Raw genomic sequence first — 27,083 nt, forward strand, 5'->3', positions numbered from 1 at the left:
GGTGTATGTTTAGGATTCAAGGTTTGAAATTAAAACCAACCTTCAGCTCCTTATAGTTGTAACGGTTTCTAGAGGATTCTGGGACATGTAGTGTGAGTGGTAGGAGTGTATCAGGCTAGTCTTTATGAAAGTATCATGTGCTCTATATAATTATATTGCTGGATGGGTGTGTCTTCCGAGGTTTAAGGGTTTGTCACGGCTAACTTAAATGATCACTTGACCTATTTCAGGAAGCTTTTACGACATTTTAAATATTGCATTTAACAATAAAGTTTATGGAATGAATTCCTTATGTGTTGAGATCTGAATATGAGGTTGTGCCTGGACATGTGATAACTATTCCACAGACACTGGTCATATTATTTCTGATGTCAAAAGAACATATATAAATCAATGACTGTTCATTACACTAGATATGAATGCTTAGGGGCGTCATGCTGATTTGAGGCAGTGTGACTTAAATAGATGTTGGACTCTAGTGTATCATCAGTATGTGTCTGTTTGTACTAAACTCTCTTTACATTGAAATATCTCTATTAGAAAATGAACTTAAGCCTCGCCCACTGAAAACACTTTGTTTTTCTGGAGATTAAATCTTTTTACCATAACCACACCCACTCTGCTGTGGTTGATCATGATTGTCATCAGTCCCGGAATTGTTTATATCACAATGTGCAGTGATCCAACCTTTGACTCTAGTTTTTCATTGGTGGAGATGAAAAATATATAAAGTTTAAAAGGAAACTCACAGGTGTGCAAAGTTTGTTTTATATAGTTGCTTCCATCAGTTTTCCTATCATTTTAAAAAGTATGAAATGTTTATTTTGGTGAACCATGAGTTGTTGTTTTTTTTTAAAGAAGCTACAACTGTAAATTGACTTGTAAATTACATACTTATAGTACATATAGTTGTTTATTTGTTTGGACATTTCTTTAAATGTAGGTAAAAAAAAGAAGCAGAACTAGCTTATATGGTGTTTGCTTGGCACTTTAGCGATTAGTAATGTTAGCTTCTTGTTTACGCTAGCTTCCTTCCAACTAGTAGTTTGTATTGGTGAGAATCTGCCGATACGTATCACAATACAGGGGCACCGATACGATATATTGTGATACTGTAGGAACAAGAATATATTTGTAGTATTGTCGAGTACTTGACTCTGGTGTTGCAGAATTTACAGACAACATGACTATCGACGAAGTTGTAACTACTTTAATTTGTTTTGAAACAAAAATATGTCCAAACGTCAGCTTTAAAAGCTGCTGGAGTCACTGTATCCTCTTGTCCTCAGTCATCTTGTATAATTGTTTTGTTCCTTGAGCGGTGCGTGGGAGTGGCAGAAAGTTTGTGTTAATTGTAATTAGAAAATCTAATTATTTTATTTGAAACACACTGTTTTGCAATGTAAACTATTATAGAACTAATATGATTTAAAAACAATTTAAGATTACATACAAAACATTTATTTTTATTATTTAGATGAAACTAGTAATATACTATTGGAACCATATTTAACATCAGTATCAGTATGTGTCTGTTTGTACTAAACTCTCTTTACATTGAAATATTTATATTAGAAAATGAACTTAAGCCTCGCCCACTGAAAACACTTTCTTTTTTTCTGGAGATTAAATCTTTTTTACCATAACCACACCCACTCTGCTGTGGTTGATCATAATTGTCATCAGTCCCGGAAGTGTCCACCTCCAAGGGACTCATTGTATAACAAAGCAGGCCGTGATTACAGCTGGCTGGAGGAGGAGTGAAGCCATCATTACTTCATAATGGACTCTTGTAACCTCTCGTTCGCCCAGATTTTAGACGGGATAACCTTATAAAGTAATAGGTTCTAAACATGGTCATGATAAGGGACTTACTTCATCTTGGAGTGGAAGACTTCAACATTTGAAACATGTCAGGAGTCAGAAGAGTTTGACTTTAGATGGACTTTAAGTATTCTATAACAATCATCCACGATGATTACAAAACTAGTTTTGAAGATATAGTTGTACATTTCTGCTTTAAATTCTGTCAGATTTTCTTCAAAATTCTCATCTATATAGTGTTATTTCAGTAGAACTTCTAATCCCTCATCATCACATTTTGTTTCATCATCCTTTACTCATAGAAAGTGAAAGACCTTTCAAATACACCTTTATTTCACTTTCATTTTTTTGTTTACTTATTTTCCCTATGGAAGTCCCTGAAGAAGACCCTGCTTAACACATTAAAATTAACCAAAATTCGAATAAAACTTATATTTCCGTAAACAACTTTCAAAACTGCATTAAAATGTTTTTTAACCAATAAATGATCTTAAGAGTAGGTTGTAAAAAATGTTATTCTAAACAGAATATACTTTTAAAAGTATACAGAGACAACTCAATGGATACCTCAAACACGTGTTTTTTTCGTGCCGCCGGGTCACTTTGACCCTGAGATAACGCAAGGGATATCACAAACATATTTGTTTTCGGGCCAACGGTTCGCCTTGACCCAGAGATAACACGAGGGTTAACACATGAGCTACTTTCTCTAAATCATTTTAACAATTAAAAGGACATTTTACCACAGGAACACATTGACTATTCTATATAGTTATATATATATATATATATATATATATATATATATATATATATATATATATTTATATATCTTTGTATCCTTTGTCTTTTTTATTTTTCTTTGATCTATGTTCTTTATCTTTATCTTTAGACTTAGATTATATCATCTTGTTCTTTCTCTTTATTTCTCTATTTTCTTGTTCTTATTTTATTTTGATTTTTTTTTATGAAAATTGCTGTATTTGCTGTGGCTATTGGGAAAAAAACAATTTCCTGAAGGAGACCTCCTGAGGGATCAATAAAGTTCTACCTTACCTTATTATTTTCATTCTTTAAAAACTACCATGTTGTTATGGGGTGGTGGAGTTTCTAATCTCCTAAATTTCAGGAAGTTTTTGTCTTATAATAATGTTTGTTTAATGCCTCATTGAAGTCAGGTAGATGCATAAAGTAGCTTTTAAATCATATACAAAGATTATTTTTAAAACATGGTACTTACTATTTACGAAAACCGTTTTCTTAGAGGTTGTTTTTTTATTTTTATAATAAATCTTCTATAAATACTCGAATGTTTCTTCACAGCCACCGCACACATGTGTAAAAAGGCCAGAATTAGAGGCGGTTTTGGGTGGATTTGGGGTGGGATTTCCTTGTGAAGTGGCCACTCCAGAGACAGGCGGGCAGAGGCGGTTTACGAGCCGGGCGGGAGCTCTCGGGGGGCGGGTCTGCGAGGAGGCAGGCTGGGGGAGACACAACCAGGGAATGTTAGAGTTTCCATGCGCAGTGACCACCAGGAGGTGAAGCGCTCAGCTCTCCCGCGACCCCTCCTCCAGCTCTCTCCGGCCTCCTCGCCACAGGGGCTCCTTCAGTCACATTTCACCTCCACGAACGTCGGTTTTTTCTATTAAAAGGAGGTCATGCGACGAGGGTTCCCTCTTCCGCAAGAAAGAAAGTAGAAACGACCGGTTCGCGATGATGGATTACTCCAAGTCCCAGACGGTGAGTGTCGACGACCGTCGTGTTTCTTACTGTAACAAAGCTGCAGAAAAATCTCACCTTTTACTGTTTTTTTTTTTGTTGTTTCGTTTTGCGAGCGTTTGTTGAGTCCGATCGTTTTTTTCCAGGAAACTTTCAGAAACCACAGTTGTTCACTCTCATCGAATGTGTGAAACGAACGTCGAAAAAAAAGCGATTCAAAAGTAGATGTTGATAATTCAGTTGACTGTTAAAACAAAGACCATATCGATATTATGAGAACAAGAGATGGACTGACTATTCTATTTTTTATTCAGCTTAAAAAACAGTTATTTATTCTAATTAAATCTAAACACTCAACTGTAAATTGTGACTATTATTTCTTCATTAAATACATCGTTAAACCTTTAATTGAATTTAAAATGGAATTAAAATGAATTGATTTTTGTTTTGCTGTATTTAAATGAAGCTTTTATTTTGTTTTACACGATTAATATGCATTTTATTAAATAAACATCAAATTATTTTTTTTCATGTTTAAACACATCCATGCCCTATTAAAAAAGAAAAGGATTACATTTTATAGTTACCTTCATATACTCAATTTAAACATGTTGTATTTCTGAGTTATACAGATAATTAAGGTGGTAAATAAGTATAAATGCAGCTGGATTTAATCAACACTTAAACTTATGAAGACAAGGATAAGAAATTCTGATTTCAATCAACGTAAGTGTGCAGAATATACATTTGGATTCACGTGCGAGACCCCCTTTACACACACACTGGTGGAAGGGGCCTTAAATACATGTGATGCATTTACAAGTCACATTAGTTAATATTTGCATTGTTCTAGTTCTATCTGAAAACATCCTCGGCCAATATGTTCTCAAAAAAACAGGTTTTTAATCATTGAATGTCATTTTAATGAATAAATGTACTTAAGTAAATCTCTTGTTAATTAAAGAACATCAAGACTCGTTTCTTAAAAAGTGGGTTTGTTTTCCAGTCCTCCTTGCCCGAGGAAGGTAGTTCTGCAGCCCCGGGTCCTGCCGGAGTCAAACTGGATATGTTGATGGAACAGTTGCAGAGACAACACGGGGGCAAGTTGGACCTGAGTCTGCAGGAGAAGCGCATTCTCCAAGCTCAGTTCCTGTTTGCTCAACACGCCGCCGCGGCCAGAGCCGCCGGCTCTCCATTGTTTGGCAAAGCAGATGGACAAACATATCAGCACCAGGCCAACTACAACCCGGGAGGGATGGAGGACGACGACGAATCAGACGATGAGCAGGACGTTGGGGATCCGGGGGAGAACGACGACATGGAGGACGAGGAAGAGGAGACCGAAGCTCCTTATCCACAAATCAAGCAAACGCAACAAGTCCCCGCATACGCCGTGAATTCATACGCGTCTCCTCTGGTGACGCCCGGGAAGCAACTGACTCAGCCGCCGGCCATCAAGCAAGAGCAGGAGGAGAAGGAGATGTCTCCTGTGGAACAACCGTCCTTCACCTCACCCAACGGCTTCGCCGACTGGAGCTTCGATGAGCAAACCAAACAAGTGAGTTGATGCTCTCGGAGCACTGATGCCTAATATAAACACAATGTTTTTACCATTCCATCTTTTGTGGACTAGATGTATGTCTATTTTAAAATGATAACAAAGCAGTTGTTTATGATGTCATTGGCTATGGAATTCCTTTTATGGTCATTCATTCAGTGCATTTATGGTTAACGTAAACAACCGACTCAGAAGTCTAGATTTTCTCAAGATAAAGGCCTGAATCTTTCGCGGAAGTAGCTTCTTAGCTCGACACAGCCGATCCTGTCCATTCTTAAAAAAAATGTTTTGTCCGGTAAATCTTCAGTCCAACTATTCATGATTTACATTTTCATGTTTATATGTCCCTCTTAATCTCCCTTCTTCACTTCTGATGAAAGTTCCTAACCTTTTTCAGACATGAGATAAGGATTCACAGGGTGCATCCAAAGGTCGCAGGCGTAAACATTGAGCCGAAATGTAAATATATATATATATATATTTATATATACACTTTAAATGTATTCAAGGTGGGGGTTTATTTACAATCCACATCATATTTGAACCCTGATATCCATGCGTCATATGTGGGGTTATTTTACTCTAAACATGTTTATAGGTAAACACACTTACTCCACTAAACACAAATTTAACGATCGGCGGTCGTGTCGAAGCAAACATTGGACACCTGTGTGCATCCTCTCTCGCTAACTATTAAGTGTATTAATTGCCCAGGCAGGGAACGCGAGTCCTTGTTTTATTTTCTTTGGCATCCTGCCTAAGCTTGATGCTATTAAATTAGCACTCGGGTCAGAGTTCTTTCGTTTGAGCAAACTCTACCTCGTGTCTTGATTCTTGCCACCGGGCCGGCTAATTGCTGATCTTGGCTGCTTTCCAATAGTGCCTCTTCAAAGCCGTAGGTCCCGGCCCGATCGGAGATGTGGTTTTTCAGGGGAGAGCTGGGGATTAATGATGTGTATTTATGGAGTGAGGTTAACTGCAAGAGCCGGTGCTGCCTAACGTGTGGCTCACCTGTTGTCATTTCTTAAACTCGCCCTATGTGTTGTTTGTATTAAGGGTCACGTTTATTGGCCATGGGGGCCGATATTTGTGGAGCCTTGACAAGGCCCCACGTCAATACACTACATGCAGATTAATGAGGCCTCGGGGCAGAAGGACAGCTGGGTTTTTGCCTCGCAGCATACCAGCAGGCGACGGCCCATAAACTTACTGTAGTCTCAGTGACGCACAACTGTCCAGGACTCGCACACCTCTGACCCTCACTCGCGTTCTTGCGACTTGCAGTTTCCGATCTCGGCGAGAATCTGTTGACGACAATCTTAATGAGATCCGCTGCGATGATGATGATGCTGTGTCCGGCTTTGCATACATTACTTGTTGCTTAGCAACACTTGATTCAGATGCAAGTAATCAATGCAGTATATTGCCTCGGTGGTGACGACTCATTTCATAGTCTTTTAAGATAAGATAAGCCTTTTGTCTCACAGGTGAGGAAGTGGACGGCAGGATATTAGGCAATAAAAAGCACGAATTATAGCTGCCGAACTACAAAGGAAAGTGACCAAAGGAGTCGTAACAAAATGGCCAGAAAAGTCTTAATTGGAGGCATAAATATTGAAGAAAACACAACATGGGATTTTTTTTTGTGGTGTCAGTGCAGAATAAAAGCATAGGATAAATAATAATAAGCAATAGAAAAGCAGAATATGAAGTGATAAAATTGGTACTAAACTATTGTTTAATATATTAGGGTTCCCATTTATTTTAATAATAATACAATTATTTAGTAAAGAAAACAAATTGTCTTCTTAGTCGTGCATTACTAAAAAAGCTTATCCATTAAAAAGGATAGAATCTAATTTGATTAGATTCTTGTACTCGAATCTAAATCATAGTTGATTGGTCTCAAGCGAAACTGAAGCCTTGGTCGCAGCGATGACACAATCTCATGTTTGCACATTGTTGTAACTGCATTGTCTTCTCCTCTGCGTCTATAAAGATGCTTCGCCGCGCTAGACGGCCATTGTTCCCTCCTCGTGTGCGGTCTCACTGTAAAGCCTATAAATGTGACGTGGGCGGGGTTAAAGAGCCCCCATTAGCTCCCGGTCACAGCAAGGAGCCGGATAAATGATTGTGATCCACATGGAAGGACCGGGGGCCATTAATTTGATTCATATTAAAAATATAGACCCCCTGCTGTTACTTTGAAACATGCAAGGGATACCTTTTCCCCTCTTGCTCTGCTGCACCATTTGAGTGATATTTGATTAATCTCATTACCACATTTAGGCTTTTTTTCTTCATCGCAGCTGCTTAATATAATTAGAGGACAAATAAGTGGCATTCTAGTCAATAAATTCAAATTTGATTGGGTGGTGTTAAAAATCACTGATTTTATTTAATATGCTAAGTTGGGCAATAAAAGCAATCCTTTTAAATGAAACAAAAGAAACCTTTTCCTGACCTACATACTGAATACTATCGGGATTCCCAGGGCTGCATGTGTGAAAGCTCTGTGAGCAATTAACTGAAAGCTCTTTGTTAATAGATCCACAGTAGGTCTCACTTGCTCATCAATACGGGGGGAAGGGTTTTATTTCCATTTGATGGTGAAAAGACTGGGATGTTTATCTACCTTCCCGTCAATAGGCCTTCTGTTGGGGGGGGGTGTTGGTGTGAGGCCTTTATTAGAAGCTTGAAGCTATTGCATGTACAACAACTCCTCAGTCACCACGGGGATGACTGTGGTTCTTTTAAAGTGAGCAGGCAGAAAAAAAAAATTCACTTTAAAAAAGCAGCCGTTTAAGGGTAAAACAATGTGGTTTATTGTGGGTCAGCAAGTGTAGTGTTTCGACTGTAAACACCAGGGAAGATCTGCAGCTGGACTGCAGCAGTTTATTGGTTCCCACGTGTTTTTATCGCTGATGTGATGAAACGGTACATGCTGATGTTTGCACAACAAGTGAACACACAGCGTGTTATCATGCATATTAAGTAGAAACGTGAATGACAATAACAACATTGTTTATATCACAATGTGCAGTGATCCAACCGTTGACTCTAGTTTTTAATTGGTGGAGATGAAAAATATATAAAGTTTAAAGGGATACTCGCAGGTGTGCAAAGTTTGTTTTATATAGTTGCTTCCATCAGTTTTCCTTTCATTTTAAAAAGTAAGAAACGTTTATTTTGGTGATGATTTGTATCGTGAACCATGAGATTTTTTTCGATTTTAAAGAATCTACAACTGTAAATTACGTAGTTATAGTACATATAGTTTTTTCATTTGTTTGGACATTTCTTGTATGTAATGTATGTAAAAAAAAAAAGAAAAAAAAAAGCAGAACTAGCTTATATGGTGTTTGCTTGGCACTTTAGCAATTAGTAATGTTAGCTTCTTGTTTACGCTAGCTTCCTTCCAACTAGTAGTTTGTATTGGTGAGAATCTGCCGATACGTATCACAATACAGGGGCACCGATACGATATATTGTGATACTGTAGGAACAAGAATATATTTGTAGTATTGTCGAGTACTTGACTCTGGTGTTGCATAATTTACAGACAACATGACTATGGACGAAGTCGTAACTACTTTAATTTGTTTTGAAACAAACATCTGCTTTAAAAGCTGCTGAAATCAACTGTAGCCTCTTGTCCTCAGTCATTTTGTATAATTGTATTGTTCCTTGAGCGGTGCGGAGGAGTGGCAGAAAGTTTGGTTGCAACGTAAAAGTGACCAAACGCAGTTAATATCTCTGTGTTAATTGTAATTAGAAAATCTAATTATTTTATTTGAAACACACTTTTTTGCAAACTATTATAGAACTAATATATATATCTATATATATATATATATATGATTTAAAGAAAACAATAATAGTGCTGTTAATATTATCTTATAAAGTATATCATTTGATTATAGATAAAACCATATGAATATTTTATCTGTTTGGCTATGATGGACAAATTTACTAAACTCGATATCTGTTGTGTCTGAATATTTAGTCATTCTCTTAAATATTTGACAGTTGCTGTGCTTTTTATAAACGCTAGCTATTGATGCTATATATTTAGTGTTGTAGGATTACATACAAAACATTTATTTTTATTATTAAGATGAAATTAGTAATATACTATTGGAACCATATTTAAAATATAGAATCAGTTAGCATTGCTGTTTTACCAGATACACTATAATAATTATATGAAAAGGTTTGTACTTAAAAACGTTGTTGTATGCAATGGTCGAGAACATTTTTACTACCATTTACTTTACTGCCGTTGGTTTTCTTAATGACGTGACCATGTTTTACAGGAACAAATAATAATAAATGATCCATTTAGCTGGTTATTGATTCATTAATTTAGGGGAGTGCTCATATGGATCCACTCGATTGCTCTAAAAGCTTATTTGCATCATGTAAAATTACTTTCTCGCTGCATCCTTGTCATCAATTATTAATTTGAAACTGCATCCATACCATGTATATGTGCAGCTGTAACGTGTGTTGGCGGGACAATACATCTAAGCGGGCTCTTCCACACAGTTGCACACAAACTGCCCTCCACTCACATTTTTAACCTTTAACTGTCATGTAAAGGGGGGGGGGTGATGGAGGAATAACATGTCAAAACTTCACAACTAATGCGAGATGAGGCCTTTCTTTATGTGCTGCTCTTGGGGTGAAGCTTTAAACAAACACTGACTTGAAAAAAGCGAGTATTTATATGTCCACACTACTGTAACACGTGCAGCCTGGAAACTGAGTTTTGAAGAATGAATAGTAAAAGATTGAAAAAGTACACAACAGTTGACAAAATCTACAATAAAGAACACAACACTACAGTACAAGGACACAAAACTATATACAATATTACAGAACACGCAAGTACAAATGCGAGACACTTTTGTGTAAAAGTTGTAAAAACCTACAGTAAAATACAAAACACAAGTAAAAGTAGAAAGAACTACAGTTGTGTACACATCACATGAGTAGAATGAGAAAAAAGCTACATTAAAATACAAAACAAAAAAGTAGAAAAAACTACAGTAAGGTACACAACACAAGGGTGAAAGTAAAAAAAACTGCAGTACAGTACACAACACAAAAGTAAAAGCAAAACTGCAGTTTAGTACACGACTTGAACACAAGAGTTTAAGTAGAAAAAACTGTAGTAAAGGAAACTTCAGTACTAATAAAAACCTTTTTGAAAGTAGCTTGGTTGTACAAAAACATGTAGTACAGATTCCTTTATCACTTTATCAGTATGTAATCTAGTATTTTTAACACAATTATTTTTCGATTACTGATTAAAAAAAAAAAAAGACAAACAACATCTGAGAATGACTTTAATTATGTCAGTTGAAGTTTGTTTTACAATAATAAACATATTAAGTCATTTACTTTTAAAGAGGTTTTAAACCTAATCAATAAAAGGGAGAAATGGGAAGTCAATTAACATTTTAATTATTTAAAACTAATTTGAGCTTTTCTGTGGTTGCTTTAAAACTGCTTCTTCTTCATCACTGACTCACAATACCAGACACACTCGAAGCATAAATCAGATTACGGTTTCATTCTTTCAGTGGAATTTTAATTTGATCTTTTTTCACATTTAAGTGTTTGTTTGCCGGAAACAGTCCGTCAAATCTTGTGCGTTACAATAAACTGTATTTTTTCCAATTAAAATAGGAGTATTGATGTTCATTTTTAAACTCTCAAGGGCATTTATAATAACATGGTGGCTTCATTTTGACCCCAGGCCTTGAGTTTGACATTGATAGATAGATATATATATATTTATTAAAAGCTGCATCATCTGTTTTTTGTTTTTTCTTAAAGTAACTTGTTTTGACCTGAATAATTAAGTTTGGTGTTTTTCGTAGAGAGCCGGTGGGATCTGGTCGGATGATGCTGACGGCGGAAAAGCACGAGAATCATCCAGAGACTTTGCCAAGGTTCGATGGTTTAATACACACAAATATGTCTGCTACTGTTACATGAGCAACTTTCTTTTTAGCTTTATGAACTGGATAATGACCCACAACGGAAGGAATTTCTGGATGAGCTGTTCGTCTTCATGCAGAAGCGAGGTAAGAGAAATGGATATTTATTTGCACTCTTAAGTGTGACTTCTTTATGCTGCTTGGTAAGAACGATTGGGAAAGCATGTGATAACAGTCCTAGAGGGATGCAGTACATGTCTCTTTGGTGCAAACTATTCACACATGTATCATGAGTTTGTGATTGTGGTGTGCGGCTTAATAAAGAAAAAGGGGGAAAAGGAACAAAAAAAAATCAGACTTCCTTTCACTTTTATTCCAGAAATTGCCTACTTCTTAAGAAAAAGTCTTGGAGTTGATGCATTATAAATTAAAATACAGCAGATGTCATCTTCCCTAAGAGAAAAATATATGTTGCTGACTTTCCTTCTCTTTCACTCCCGAGATAACACAACCTTTCTACCTGTGGCCGGGCTCTATTTGACCGGCTTACGCTGGGACAAAGGTCATCGTCGTGCCGAATGTGTGCGTTTGTTGATGCCATGTGTTTATCCTAAGAACATGTTAATCTTATTGCTCCAACTTGATTTAGCCTCCTTCATTAAATCGCTTAACTCCGGGCGGGGATGGGGAGGGTTAGCTGTCAGCGCTGCTGGCATGACACTGCTCAATATCACTCCCTTCCGCTGCTCCTGATCAATACGCCGGCGGAGCTATGGTTGTGGAATTCGCCCAACCCCCCATTCTCCCAAAACAACTTAATTGCATGAGGCTTACTATGCCGATTATTTACGGTAAGCCATTTTACCTGACATCAACTAGCAGCTACAAGGAGGAGAAGAATCTAATGACTTGCTCGCCGCACACGTGTAGCATCTGACGTGTCGTTTACATGTGATGTATTCAATACGTCTTTACTTTTTCTCAATCTGGCTTTTCATGTCATGCTATGAACATTATAAAGAACGGTTAGAGAAGTCTTGAAAACTTAAAAAATCTTTAATAGAAGATGTTTCCTTTTTGCATTGACCTTCTACAGAATAAAAAATACATTTAGGCCAAGGACAACTATACGTTTAGAATTCAAATTATTATCCTTATTAGTATCATCTGTACTTTGCATTTGGATGTTATTTTTAACTTGATAATACCTGGTACTTTTTATAGATCTGATGATATTATTGTTGCATAATTCATGTTTCTTTATAAAATCACCTCTGAAAAAATATGTTCAGTTTTGCTGTAAAATATATTTTAGATTTGTTATGATGTCAATCAAGGTTCCTGTATGTGTGGAAAATACCAGAAAGGCCTTGCTTTAATAAAGAAAGTAACATGTGAAAAATGAATCTCATGCGAAAGGCAGACATCTGTCAAGCAGCTCATTTCCAACTAGATTGAAATTTTCACCTTTTTATCTTTGCATTTGTATGTTTTATTTGATCATGTAATACCTTTCTGTTTAGCATTTCTATAATGGGGGGTAAAGGGGTCCTACAGAGATCTTCTTGGGATCAACATGTTTTTGTCTTTGTCTCAATCCAAAGAAGGTGTGAAACTAAATTAGAGTTCTGTAGCTTGAATATTAATCAAGTTACAGACTTTTAAAAGTTGCAAGTCCTCAAAGGTTTTTGGCCTACTTTTAGCTCTTAGCAACTTCTATATCAGTTTGGTTAATATGTTGCGAACTGCCAAACACCCTATTAAGTCCATTTAAGCATGTCAGAGAGACAGAGAGAAAATTAATTCAAAAGTAAACATTTTACATCTTATAAAATCCCCGGGCAAATAACTCCCCTGACTTACTGTTACTTATGCTTCAAATAAATCTTGCTCTCCAAGATGCAATAAGTTCCTCATCATGACCAATTTTTCAATTTATTACGTTATAAAGTTCGTCTGAAATCTGGGTGAACGTGAGGTTACGAGAGCGGAGTCCATTATGGCGCAAAAATGGCTTCACTCCTCCTCCAGCCAACTGTAAACGGGCCAATTTTATATTTGACCAATCACAGGAGAGTGGGTGTGGTTATAGCAAACAAGATTTCCTGAAAAGTGTTTCCAGTGGGCGGGGCTTAAGATGATTTTCTACTGTCAATATTTTAATGAAAAGAGTTTTGTAAAAACAGACCAATTGTACTCGTCAGTATGTGTCCAAGATCAATTTAAGACGCACAACACATTAGTTGACCTTGAATGATTCAGATTTAATGAGCTCAATAGGACAGCGGGTGGCAGTAGTGTCACAAAACATGTAGAAAACTATGGTCAGACTCAGGCACTAGGGTGTGGTCAAGAGGCCAGTTTACACGATCCAGATGGTAATCCAGAATGCCACCAAAATGTTCTCAACTTTTCCTTGTCCTATTTGACGAACATCGGCTGTAATCAGTTTATATCACTTTACAATGATTTCTCTGCCTTATAAATGTAAAAACTGAACTTCCTTGGTAGATGTAAAAATCATGATTTATTTACTTTACGTTATATGTGTAAATATTTCTTCTGCGTTTAGTTCCGATTGTTCAAGTTATAGTTACGAGCTCAATAATCGTGTTAATCTTTATGTCGCGTTCGTGTTTCAGGGACGCCAGTCAACCGCATTCCCATCATGGCCAAGCAGGTGCTGGACCTCTACAAGCTGTACCGGCTGGTGACAGAGAAGGGAGGCCTGGTGGAGGTCATCAACAAGAAGATCTGGAGGGAGATCACCAGGGGTCTCAATCTCCCCACGTCTATCACCAGCGCAGCCTTCACACTTCGCACACAGTAGGTGAAACACACAAGTGAAAGTGTGTTTTATTTGATCTTACTGTCAATTATTTGATGGCTGGTTCCCGTCTCGGCGAGGCTAACATCGAACTAGCTACTCTTATTTATCACAACCAGCCACTAGATGACACACTCAAGAACATCATCTGATTATGTTTATTGAAAAGATCTGTTTTGTCAGAGAGATTTACAGAAATAATTCAGCTGGAGACGGAAGACGAGTCAACTGAAGAAATTCATCTCTGTTATTTCCCAGATACATGAAGTATCTGTACGCCTTCGAGTGTGATAAAAAGGGCCTCAGTTCTCCCGGGGAGCTGCAGGCCGCCATCGACAACAACCGCCGAGAGGGTCGACGTCCCAGCTACACCAACAGTCTGTACCGCTACTCTCCCTCGCCGAGCTCCGGACCCCACGCCCTGCTGTCCTCGCCCACCATGCCGCCCACCGCCACGGGCAACCACGACTTCAATCAGATGGCCAGCCCCAGTTTCAAGAGAAGCAAAGGTGTGGGATGTCTGTGTAGTTGAATGTTGTCGCCACATGTTTTGATCACGAGTTGAAAACCACAAGATGGCATCTGCTACTATTTGTCTTTCTGGGATCATTTGTAACTTTTTATAAATGTGTGTCGGGTTTTATTTACCCCTAGAGGATCTTGTGCCGTCATAATGACTCATAAAACGAAATCAAATGAATCCAGATTTAATCTCCATTTTTATTTTTTTAAGTGTCTTCAGATGACTCTCCTGCTCCCATCATGCCTGCTCGGCTGCCCGTGGCGCTGGCTCTGAGTCAGCAGCAGCAGCAGCATCAGCAACAATTGGCCCAAGCGGCGACCCTGGAACACCTCAGAGAACGTCTGGAGAGAGGCACAGCAGGGGGCGCCGCAGAGGGACCCGAGAAGAAAATGATGCGACTGGCAGAGGAGCAGCAGCGTCTGATGCAGCATGCGCTCCAACAAAACCTGCTGGCAATGGCCTCCCACTTCAACCCCATGAACCTCAAACTCAACAATGGACATGGTGAGCTAACTATATTCCTGATGATGTCATAAGAACAGGACGCTCATGCTTTTGGGCTCTTCCTGCAGAAAACAAACAGGATATGTCTCTGAGCATCTCCACCAATGGAGCCGCCAGCATCAGCATGTCAGTGGAAGTGAACGGAACCATTTACTCTGGTGAGTTGACGGGATCATCTTTCATATTTACTTCTTTCCTTAATGCTGATTCAAAGCCGTCTTTCAAAAATCACCTGATAAATCATTTTCCATCATCTCTCCTTTTTCCTTTCTACTTCTCCAGGTTTTTTTCTAGTGTTTCTCATTCAGTATATACCTGTATGTAATCCGAAACATTTTTTTTCGTTTATGTAAATTGTCCTTGTGTACCTTAAAGAGCACTATAGAGAACTCATGTATTATTATTCATATATAACAAATGGCAAAACTATTAAAGCAGTACTATGTAACATTTAAACAGTATATTTTAAGTTTGCAAATTTTCTGCTATGATTGGTTTTATTTTGAAAAGTAATAACTCGCACAGTGGTTCTCTGTAGCTATTATTTTAACTTTGCCTAAATATTTTACAGCAGTGATTCAGAGATATAATTTACGTTCATTTCCATAATGACTGAAGTACTGAGAGGAGCTTTTTGAAGTTTCAAGATAAAACAGGAAACCAACCTTAAAAGTGCTGTTCTCATGTTTTGTATACATTTTCACAAGATTGCAATTACGCTTGTTTTAACACTGGGGGGAGCCAGAAACAAATATGTTCAGTCTTGCATAGTGCTGCTTTAAAAACAATGGTCGATTGTCTCCTCCTCGCTGATATGAAACGGCTTTGAAGAGGCCAAGAGGGTTTTTAAATGTAGATTTGTTGAGTTTTCCTTAGTAGATATTACCACATAAGAAATAAATATGTGCGATTTACAGCACAGAGCAAGTAGACGCATGTTTTTAGGTTTATTTCGTATGTAAGGATAGATTTAGCTTGCGGTTTCTGTTACATTTAATATTGGTAAAGGCTCAATTAAATCTTATAGACACCTTTCTTCCTAATGGCTACTTTCCTTTGATGTTGAGAAGATAATGTAATACTGAACCTAATATAATACTGACAGGGCAACGTGTGTTACAATAGAAACAGAATTTAATTGTGTGTTAATTGATTTAAACTAATTTAAACCAGTTCTGTTGTAAGTAACTTTTTACCAGTGATTTGGTCTGTTTCAATTGAAGCATTTTGTAGCAGAGCTTTTTTAATATTTAATTTAAATTGGAAATTAGACATTTATTCTTTGAGTACTATTTTTTTTAGTGAAAAATATAAAATATAATTTTTAAAATGAGCGGTTTTTGCTGCAATTATTTATATAATTGACAGTATATTTATACTGAAAATGATTTCATCTTTATTTTTTTTCTGTAAGATGATTTGAGTTGAAATTTACTAAAGCCAAAAAAACAAGATTTTTACTATGTGTTGTAAAATTTCCTTTTTGTTAGAATTAATTAATGTTAGAATCAGAAAACCTTTATTGCCAGTGTCGTAAACACAACACTGGGATTTATTGTGGTGTCAACATAAAATGATAAATCATTATAAATTAATCAATCATTATAAATAATGAAAAAAACTCAAGAAAACCAAATGTATTAAATTATATTAAACAATATTCATGATCCGGACAGCAGACGGGTGGAAAGAATTGTATAAATAGAATTATAAAAATTGATACCCTTGTGTACAACCTTCATTCCTATCCTTTGCTTTAAATTGTTCACAGCAATAATATTGAGATGCTTCTCTCAACGTTGCAGGAACACTGTTCGCTCAGAAGTCTGCTGCTCCTGCTGCGACTCAGGCGGGAAAAAGTGGTTTCAGTGCCTTCTCCTCATCCCACAGTCCCTCCTCCTCATCCTCCACTTCATCCAAGGGACCAAACTAAGGCTTGAGGCCGGAGTGTTTGTTTTTTTTAGAAAAACACGTCAACATCAGTGGTTTTTGTTGGTGATATCAATCCAACCGTGTAGTACCTCATATATCGGCAAAACGTGTAACTCTATGTCTAATGTTGCTTTTTAAATGTCAACGTTTTTTCTTTTCCATATAGTTTTTTCATCACACGGTTTAACTAGTGCCTGGTAGTGTTTTGTTGTAAAAAAATATATATATCTAAAAATACCCAGTGAGACTCTCACTATTTAATTGCTAGATTATCATGTATCAATCTGCCACTTTAGTCCTCACTTAAACCCTGAGGTTCCCAAAGTGCAGCTAAATAATACCAAAAAGCCTTTTGCTGAATATTCTGTCTGTAAGCTGAAGCCATATCGTATTTGTCATAGTTTAGAACCGGTGGGTGTCACGGCAACTTTCAGGGATCACCACAGTGAACTCAAACGGAATCTACAACCATTTTTTTGTAAAGTGTTTTCTATTTAATGCTTTAGCTCTGTTTGGAAACCTCGATAGATTTTGTGTCTGTGAAGTTAGTCAGATTCAGAGGTTGTTTTTTTTTTCTCAGCATCACATGTAAGACCGTATATACCTCATTGAATTATCAGTCATGATGATGTAGAATCTTCTGGTCTCAGGAATCTCGCCGCAGTTCTCTCTCAATCTCCGTAGGTGAGTTGTTGTGCTGTATTTTTATAAACGCAAAGAATGTACCATTGACGACCTCAGGCTTGAGGCGGTTGAACACTGAACCAGTGCTACCTCACTATAGATGAATATGCAATTCTTCACGCAGCTGTGTGCGGAGACGTCGTGTACTGTATGTGGACAATCAAATATAATTGCATCTCACTGTGAACCTGACAACTTTTGTAACCAGAACCTCTGTTTTTGGTCTTTGATTAAAATGTTGGTCATGAGGAATTAAACAATTGAGTGTGTTTGTGATGAAGTGTTTTTTTTCTTTTTCGTTTCATTCAAAAATAAATAATCTGTTCCTTTTTAGAGTTGGAGACAAAAATGTTTGTTCATTTTTATGTGGCAACTTTAGCTCAGTTGTCTTGATCTACGCCAAAAAGGCACTTAAAATCATCCATATACCTCCATGTTGCATTGTCTCAAGAGGTTACGAGAGTGGAGTCCATTATGAAGTAATGCCTCCAGCCAGCTATAAACAGACCACGCTTTGTTTATACAACGAGTCCCTTGGAGGTGAAGACTTGCAGTATTGATGACGTGCAGTGACAAACCTTAATTTTTACCAATCACAGCAGAGTGGGTGGGGTTATGGTAAACAAGATTTCTCTCGGGAAAGATGAGGCGTTTTCAGTGGGCGGGGCTTAATATAATTAAAAAAATAATTATTAAATTAATATTTCAATGAATAGTTTTGTACAAACCGACACATACTGATGATACAATAGAGTGCAACATCTATTTAAGACACACTTTTATCAACACTTTGGTTTAATCAAAACACATTGCAAGTGACTTCCGCTAAAAAAAAGATTAAAATATACAGAAGTGTTCAAGTTTTTTGGAGCAATTCCTCTTGTCAAGGCTTCAATAAAAAATGGACGTTACACGTGGGTGTTTGTAAGTGTCTTTTTGCTGATGAAGACGAAGACAACTGAACTCGCTACATTAACATGGACATACATTTCTGCCTATAACTCTTTATAAAAAGAAACAGATTTCTCTGAAAACAATCCCAACCCTTGGAAGACATGAGGTTGAGTAGAAAATGAGTACATTTTAGGTGAACTAACCCTTTATCAACCTGCATCAAACGTCAAATCTCGGAGATAATCTTTTAGCCACGAGAGGGCAGTATTTCCTATTTATTCAGCATTTACGCTCTAACGTATGAATGATTAGAATTCTACGTTACTGCAACAATAGAAGTTGATCTTGTATTTGACACAAAAAATGCATCATATTTTCAATTCTATCCCTGGGGATTAAATCAAAGGAAGACTGGACTGGAAGAGAGTTGATGACCCTTGTTGATGTTCCAAAAGGTCAAAAGATGAAGAAGGGATTTACAGATGTATGACTATGCTGCGGTGTCACCGCCTGCGACAGATGCTAAAGGCACAATGTGAGGATTTATAACTATCTCCTCCCACTGTCCCGCCCAGCACAGAGCAAGCGGGGGGGATTTCATCCTGATGACAGTTTACTATCCTCTGACTCCAATGGTATTTTGACACTATACCTGTTGTGTTTCTATTAAATAAAACGGCTTCTCTGGAATATTGACAGCAATGACTGGGAATGTAGATGTCCTTATGCTGCGCTGGATCTTGGAGGAGAATCATGGATTGAACTGACCCTCAGGATGGATCTTTACGACTGGAATGACTCGCTGAATGTCTGCCCTGTGTGTGGATTATCCGAGATAGTATAATACAGGTTTCTGGCACCATGCCTTATCATGATGAGGAGTACCCGGGTCAGCCCCTGTGGCAGTCTGTGCTGCTGTTCTGCTGCAAAGGTGTCATCGAGGCCGTCATGGTCATCCTCTTCTTCTGGCTCCTGGTACAGGTTCTCTTCACCAAAAACCTGGAAGGTAATACTTTTGAAAACAAGTCACTTAATAATTTTTAATGTTTAATAAAGATGCTAATGCAAGTTTGCTAAAACAAAGATGTCACAACATGGTAAACATCTTTTAGTATAATGATGCATTATATTGGTATACAACTATAAATAATAGAGAATGTTAGGCAATTCATTATTAAATATTTTGAGACGACGTTTGCCTTTATTAAAAACATTAAAGCATTCCATCACAAATCTTTAGTTTTGTTAAAATATTGTATGAGATAAACCTTTCTTTGCCTTTTTATTTTTATCTTCCCATAAATTGATCACAAGTTGTACCAGTAAAATCACACACAATTGACATTAAAATAGTTCATCAATACCACTTTTCAATTTATTTAATTTTTATCTCACAAAATAACATCTTAACCCTTGCTGTTTAAATAACACAAACGTTGATATCCAGTGTGGATCAAACGAAGGCTTATTCTAAGAAGTCATCATTTATAGAAGGGGTCACTAACCTTTTTTGGACCACAGACCGGTTTAATGTGGGAATTATATTCACAACCTTTACATAAGAACATTTTTCCACTAGTGTACAGTTTTTTGTTTTAATAAACTTGACTGAAACCTTCGTCTTGACGTCTCAAGAGTCACTCGCTAATTTTATTTCAGAGAAAATGCCATCTTTCTTCAAAATAAAACACCTTTAAGACAGCGATATTTACAGACAGAAATCATATTAATATTTTTTTTGTGTTCAAGGGACTCGTTGTATGATTTACCAAACAAAAACATTTCACATTAATATAGGTAAGGTATTATTATATTTTGAGCACAGTTGAATCATGCTCTAAATATCCTCCATCAACTTCAGCAACATCAGAAATCTCTCCTGAACACTTTTGATTTTGTGTTGAAAAGTGCTTCTAGTTCAAGTCTACTTTTAGATAAGATTAAATAGACTTTATTAATCGCCCTCTAGATCTCTTTCGGGAAAGAAAAGAAAAAGAAAAAAGTACTAAGCGATAACAAAGTGCAACTATAAAGAGCATAGATTAAAGGACGAAAACACACATTTTATATATATATATATAAGATCTGCTTGCTGAAATGTTTTATTCTCTTTCAGTTCATCTTCAGGTTCTTCTCCTGGTTGGACTCATCACCTTCTGCCTGTGTTTGCTTCTGGGATGTATACTGTGTTGTAGGAAAAGCCAAATCTGTTCCTCAACTGAAGACAAGGAAGCGGTGGCGGCACAACCAGACCCAGCTCAGCCCAAATCCCAGAATCCTCGCCTCTCCGTTGAGACCGCCGTGTCCAGCTACGAAGACCTCGACCGGGAAATACCCGAGTACCCCTCCACCTTCACCAGTCCAGCTCCCTCTCAGAGAAGATTTTCGCCTCTACCGTACTGTTATCAATCCCGGCCCGGATCTGAGCGAAGGGAACAGCCCAAGTCCTACTTTTCTTTGCGCCGCATCAGCACTCAGCAGCTGACGTCACCTCTTTACAAACCCATAGATTCCGGCCACGGTTCCCTGCATTCTTTTCCCAAACTAGCTCTGTTTTCCAAAACATGCAAGGCGCTTCAGAGACGCTGCACAGTTGCCGGAGATATTGTATCTGCGAACGAGCACAGCAGGCTCAGCAACCCTGGTGCTTTCTCCCCTTTAATGCCTGAAGAACCGATCCCTCTGGTGTCCCTCAACTATGGGACCGGTGCCGGCTGCCAACAGCTCATATCACAAACACCCTGCCTCGACTTCACCATGGCCTTCTCCTCGGAGCAGCAGACTCTGTCGCTCACTTTCCTCGGCTTCACCGGAACCTCCCAAAAACTAGAGGACGTTTCGTTACGGGTCAGTCTGCCACCTCTGCACTCTTGTCCGAAAAAAGCTTTACTCCAAGACAACCTCGGCTCTGAGCGTCAAACCTGCAGTCTAGTTTTCAAGGTGACCTCCGTGCTGGAGCTCCTCAGATGCGTTCTGAGAATAGCTGTGTGTGTAGAAGAACCACTGGGCAGGAGATGCAGTGAACTGGGAGTGGTGGAGGCCGGATGTGGAGGAAGAGACTGGCACAACTGTCAGGTGGTTCGTCTGAAGGAAGAGCTCCGGACCAACGATCCAAAGCAAGAAAAGGTAAGACGACGACAGATATCTGATTGGTTACGTCCAAAAAAACCTATGAAATTTCTGTGTCTTTGTTTTTTTTAAATATGTTTAAGCAAATTATGACCTTGTTAAAACCAAGAGGTCCGACACACCTTTGGATATTAACCCCCAAGGAGGAGGCACTAGGGTTGACCCAGAACATTCTGGCGGAATCATTTCTATTGGTTGTTCTTGGGAATCTCGATATTTATAAAAGGAACTTCAAGTTGATCGACATGAACTGATCTATATCTGGACTAAGATGATTTTTTTTTGTCTCACAAATTTGTCTTGCACTAACTACTCCGTTGTTATTAGTGTATAGACTCATTTTATCCGTTTTCTTTAAGCCCTTAGTGGCTTCTGTATCATCTTTCTAAATCTGTTTCGGTCGCAAGGATATATAGTAGCCATATTGATTTTTATAATGCTAAATCAATAGGTAATATAAATTGAAAATGGAGTTATATTATCCATGCAATCATGTTAAAGTGACACTCAAATATTTAAACTAAATTATATGGCTTTGCATTTTTCATTTTTAAATATTTTATTTAATAAAGTGTTTGTATTCGGGAAACGCTGTGTCCTTCAGCAAATACTATACAAGCTTTACTCAGTCATTTTTTTTTAATATGGCGATGTTTTGTTGGAGGTTCTCCCGATTAACGGGAAATAGAACCACTTGCTCATCCAGGTCCAGAAATGGATGATTAAATTCAACAATCGTATTCAAGTGGAGCTGGTCGAACAAAACAAGGCTTTAAGTCTAACTCCAAGATAATGTTGTCTGCTTTCATTGCATGTAATCCCAACACAAAGATTATGATTTTAAAAACTGAAACTGTAGAGAATATTTCTTTCAAACAGTCACTACTGTATTACAAGTTCAATATTCTCATGAGCAGCTATGGGGGTCACTGGGGTGACATTTTAATCATCTCCCCATTCTGCAATACTAGTTAAAGGACTAAACTGGCCCTTATCTATAGGAATATTCAGAGTATTCTACTCCTATCCTAAAGCAGGGGTTATTTTGAGCCATTCTAAAGGAGCAACATCTCTAAAAAAAAAAAGGAAATAAAAGCCATTAGCCCATGGTATTTTTTAACAACGCTAAATAAGCATTTTAAATATTTAAAATATTTTTTTTATTATATAACACTTAAGTAACTTTTTAAAACTATTCACAGAAAAAAGAAATACTCACCATAGACTCAAGTAAAATATTTTTAAATTGGAAATTGTGTTGTCATATAGTGAAATGAAATATAATTAAATACAACATACAATTGTTAGTTAGGTATCAGAGGCATTACATGACCTTATGTGGGCCACATAAATACATGCAAAGGTCCGCACTTTACCCAGATCGGCTTTAATTTGACTAGAGCGGGGTTTTATCATTCTGTTTACATCATCTGTAATTATAGATCATTCCAGCTCAGAGGTGCCCAACCCCCGGGCTGTGGCTCAATAATGGCCACTGAGATTTCAGCGCTGTGTTTTATTTATCATAAGAGACCAAATATATTTAAATAGCTAGATTTTCCTGTTCCTGTTCACATGTCAATACATTTTCCTCTGCCATTTGATTTGTTACTCAAAAAACAAACCTTCTTACAAGTTAAAAGGAGTGAAAAACAAACATATTTGGAGAACTTTTCTGCCAGACAGAGACCATTTTCCATCTTTCAAGGCCAGTTTTTTAATATAAAGCCTAAAGTAAACTGTTCGGATACATCTGTTGTTTTCTCTTCACTTTTCTTTACTAAAATAAATGTCGTCTTTCTTTCCTAATGAAATTTCTACCCTTTTGTTCTCTTCACCTTTGACAGACCGGTGTATCCCAGGATGCAATGAGGCATAAGGGACTTAGATCTCCTCCGCAGATCTTCGTTCTGCTGCACTATCACTCTCGGTCACACCAACTCAAAGCCTCCGTCCTCAGGGCTGACAACATAGAAAACCTCTGTTCCGTATCAGGTAAACCCTCTTGAGTCTTTCCAACCCTTCAGAGAACAAATCCATAAACCAAAAAGGTTTAATAATTTCATATATTTTCATTCAGTGCTCAAAAGATTACATCATGTCTTGCAGCGCAGAAGAAAATCAACTCCCATTTTTAATAACATTGTGGTTTTAATCCTTCACAATTCACAATCCTCAGGAAATGTTTCAATCTCCTGTGGACCAGGGATCCGATGGTCGTAATCTTTTGCATTAGCCCGTCTAGGTATTATTTTCATCACACACAAACAGGGACATCCTGTGTACGAAGCCATTAGTTTTAGTTGTGCTCTCTGTTTCATATTCAGGATTTCCTCTGAAGCAGACATCCGTCATAATCCTATTTTTATGTGGCATATCAGAGATTACACAGTAATGGATATTTTGAATAAGAGCAGGGAGGTAAAATGAACAATAAGTGAAAGCCAAAAGAGAATTTTAATTTGGTATTGAAGGTAAAATGTGTTTTGGCTTTCAAAATTATAACGGAAAAGAGAACGCAACTTTACAAATCTATTAAGATGCTTTTTTATTTCTTGAACCAGATTATTTAAGACTTCATCAAAACTGACTAAACAAAGAAAACACATATTTTTCGACTAATAAAGATTGTAAGAATATGGGCCATGTGAACATGTATCAGGTAAAAGTTTTAAAGGATAATTTGAAACAACCATTTTACTGTTTTACTCTCAATAATCTCATCTTTATTTATTTGAACCACTTGCTACATCGATAGCTCCTGGACTACACCAGACTATAATACATATTATTTGGTGCTCATAGAGACATCATGAACTAATATGCTACTTTAATCCTGTATTTTTACATTTATCAATTCGTAATAATCTATCAAATAATGCAATAACTGAGCCTCCATTTGTAACAAGGTAAGGTTTCTTTGACAATTTTTAAAGCAAAAATTACAAACATATTTTTAGAAATATAAGTATTATCCAGCAGATACTGAGATTGATACGGACCAGTACATGACGGTTCAAGAACACTTTTTACTTGTCTGCCGTTTGGATCATAAATATTGTTTAAATAAGTTTAATTAAATATATATATATATATATATATATATATATATATATATTATTCATTATTTATTGAATTGTCACTCTATATTAATGTCAATTAAATTATTCTGTTTATTAATATATTTTTATTTCATTTTTATATTCTGTAATGCCAAAACAGCTAATTCCAGTGTTTGAAATCTTTCTGATTCTGATTCTGAAAAATAATAATAATAATAATATAATAATAACAATAAGCCAAGCCATTGGAAGTAAACAGTTTTTGTTGATCCTTAGACTTCATAACTGTGACTTAGTAACAATACTTAAAAGGTACTTTAGGTCTTTAAATAGAAAACATGCTTTAGACTTTAAGATGTCGTCTAGATAGAAATCATCCTGTCAAAAAAGAGGATAAAAGGAAATGCTTTACTTCTTACAGGACAATAATGCATTTCAAATATCTTAATATACTTTATCAATTATACTTTAGTATTAACCTGAGTAAGTATTAACTTCATAGCTCATACATGAAGCATTTGATTTATTACATACACCATGCTGTAAACCTCAATGTACTGCAACAGTCAAAAGCTTTAATGTATTCTTCATTAAATATTTTCAGATATATTTTAAATAAACATTGGACCAAGCAATATAGTTTTTAAACTACTCAACATAAATGTATTTTTACATGTTTCCACATGTACAAAGGATCATTTGGGCCAGCAAAGGAAAAGCCATGTACATTCATTTATAGTTAAGATTTTCATCATCATTCTGTTACATTTGACTTTCCATGAAAAAACCTTAACTTACAAAATAATACAATCATCGACATTTGCTTATGTTCTCTTCCATATTTCCAGATCACAGATTTGAAAAGCAATGTTTACTCGGCTTTAATCACATGACCACAGACCAACTCGCTTAATCCCAGAGACATAAACAAAAAGATTAGCCCTGGGAGATTTCCAATGTAGCCGCTGTCACTTAGGTTCTTGATCTGTAAGAATCCCTGCTGCACGTGATTTACAATAAAAGATAAAAAAAATAGCATTTTGATGGTGGAATTTCGGGACCAAACATAGGAGCACATTAGCGGCGGGAATTTTTTAGCTTATGTCACTTTATTTAAGATGAAAAGTAGATAATTGATAAAGAATCTAAAATAAGTTATTTGATTTTAATTGTTAGCTCATGTTAAAAGACCTTTAAGAAAATAAAAATGTTGTCTTTTATTAAAATATTACCAAATTGTCAAAGCTAATTTAGCTTCAGCTAGGCTAGCTCTCGAGTAAATGTCGTCGCTCATAAAACTCACTGAGTTTAAAGAGCAAGAAGTTCTGGTTTCAAGGGATCATTTTGGTTGCAGAATACAAGGTGGCGGTGAAAGTCCACCACGGTGGCGTCGTAGTCAACAGCAAAGAGAACAAGGGTGGACTCTTCACTGTTTGGAACGCTTCCTTCCTGTTTGACCTTCCTCCCGGTGAAATCCATCAGCTCCCCCTGGTGGTCGAGTTCATCCTCGTACAGGTAGGACTCAATCGTGTCGATAAAATGGATTGAAATCTAATTTATATCATTTTAGATGAGAAGAGAATCCCATCGTAAAAGCGACTTTTTTTCCCCTTAGGTTCTGTCGGAGGACAAAGTCCTGGGTCGGGTGCTGATTGGGGGTCAGGCCGCTGACGCCGGACGGGCCCACTGGAGGGACGTGTGCAGCATGCGGACCGAGCAGTGCCGGTGGCACATTCTGCAACCCGAGCCCGCTATAGAGACGGACATGTGAAAGCAAACTTACAACATCAGCCTTAGTGGAGTAAATTAACTTTTTTCTCCAGCCTGTGTATAACTTTAAGTTAAAACACATTTTATTGGTGTATGTGCGGAATATTGACCTGTTTGTTTTGTGACTTTACTATTAAATACATGATTTTTTTTGACTGTTTAATCTCAGACCAATTAAAAACAGTAAATTATATTCCTGTATAGTTGAGTAAATTCTGAATGACCACATTATTGCAGTATTACATTCCTGCTGTTTCCACTCCCTAGTACATTTGCAACTTTAATTTGAACAAAATTAAGTTTACTAAGGAATTGTACCATCTCTTTATATCATTGCTTTCAGAAGTTTATTTGTTTACGACATTTAAACATTAAAATGTTGTAAAATGCTCCATACACAGTCTTCACTGTCATTTATTAAACAAGAATATAAAAATAAAAAAACCCAATTTGCAGTCGTCTGATAGACAAAATCCATCAACACACTGAAAATCCAAACTTTCAAATTAATTAAATATATTGAGTAATAATGACTCAAAAGACATATACAATTTGTTAACTTAAAGATGTTGAGTTTGTGTAACTTGTTCTGGCTTATTGAGTATATATAACTCTAGATTTTGGATTAATTTGTACTATATCATATAACAAGTAAAAGTAACTTAAATTACTAGTTTGAGAACCACTCAAAATAAACAAGTCATTAATG

The 27,083-nt window shown here is 36.9% G+C and overlaps 2 protein-coding genes across 2 annotated transcripts; both read left to right on the top strand.

The window, feature by feature from the left end:
* The first annotated feature begins 3,376 nt into the window (after nucleotides 1-3,376).
* LOC148074040 (AT-rich interactive domain-containing protein 3B-like) lies at nucleotides 3,377-17,792 on the top strand. The gene is made up of 9 exons (XM_087797993.1): nucleotides 3,377-3,564; nucleotides 4,550-5,101; nucleotides 10,990-11,061; nucleotides 11,124-11,196; nucleotides 13,692-13,875; nucleotides 14,135-14,385; nucleotides 14,610-14,903; nucleotides 14,972-15,061; nucleotides 16,709-17,792. Exons 1-9 carry the CDS (start codon nucleotides 3,538-3,540, stop codon nucleotides 16,834-16,836), a joined length of 1,671 nt encoding a protein of 556 aa, XP_087654119.1. The 5' UTR covers nucleotides 3,377-3,537; the 3' UTR covers nucleotides 16,837-17,792.
* A 1,482-nt stretch (nucleotides 17,793-19,274) lies between these two features.
* Nucleotides 19,275-26,770, top strand: syt18b (synaptotagmin XVIIIb). The gene is made up of 5 exons (XM_087797585.1): nucleotides 19,275-19,419; nucleotides 20,530-21,539; nucleotides 23,390-23,537; nucleotides 25,959-26,119; nucleotides 26,220-26,770. Exons 1-5 carry the CDS (start codon nucleotides 19,275-19,277, stop codon nucleotides 26,373-26,375), a joined length of 1,620 nt encoding a protein of 539 aa, XP_087653711.1. The 3' UTR covers nucleotides 26,376-26,770.
* The last annotated feature ends 313 nt before the right edge of the window (nucleotides 26,771-27,083 follow it).

This window comes from Callionymus lyra, chromosome 8 (assembly GCF_982586985.1).
Source record: "Callionymus lyra chromosome 8, fCalLyr1.hap1.1, whole genome shotgun sequence".
Lineage (NCBI taxonomy): Eukaryota > Metazoa > Chordata > Actinopteri > Syngnathiformes > Callionymidae > Callionymus > Callionymus lyra.

Excerpts from the sequence above, each read along its gene's own strand:
- syt18b (XM_087797585.1), top strand. The coding sequence starts at position 19,275 with ATGCCTTATCATGATGAGGAGTACCCGGGTCAGCCCCTGTGGCAGTCT. Across the intron at positions 21,540-23,389 it reads ACGATCCAAAGCAAGAAAAG|ACCGGTGTATCCCAGGATGC; the intron begins GTAAGACGACGA and ends CACCTTTGACAG. Across the intron at positions 26,120-26,219 it reads TCGAGTTCATCCTCGTACAG|GTTCTGTCGGAGGACAAAGT; the intron begins GTAGGACTCAAT and ends TTTTCCCCTTAG.
- LOC148074040 (XM_087797993.1), top strand. The coding sequence starts at position 3,538 with ATGATGGATTACTCCAAGTCCCAGACG. Across the intron at positions 3,565-4,549 it reads ATTACTCCAAGTCCCAGACG|TCCTCCTTGCCCGAGGAAGG; the intron begins GTGAGTGTCGAC and ends TTTGTTTTCCAG. Across the intron at positions 14,386-14,609 it reads CAGTTTCAAGAGAAGCAAAG|TGTCTTCAGATGACTCTCCT; the intron begins GTGTGGGATGTC and ends TATTTTTTTAAG.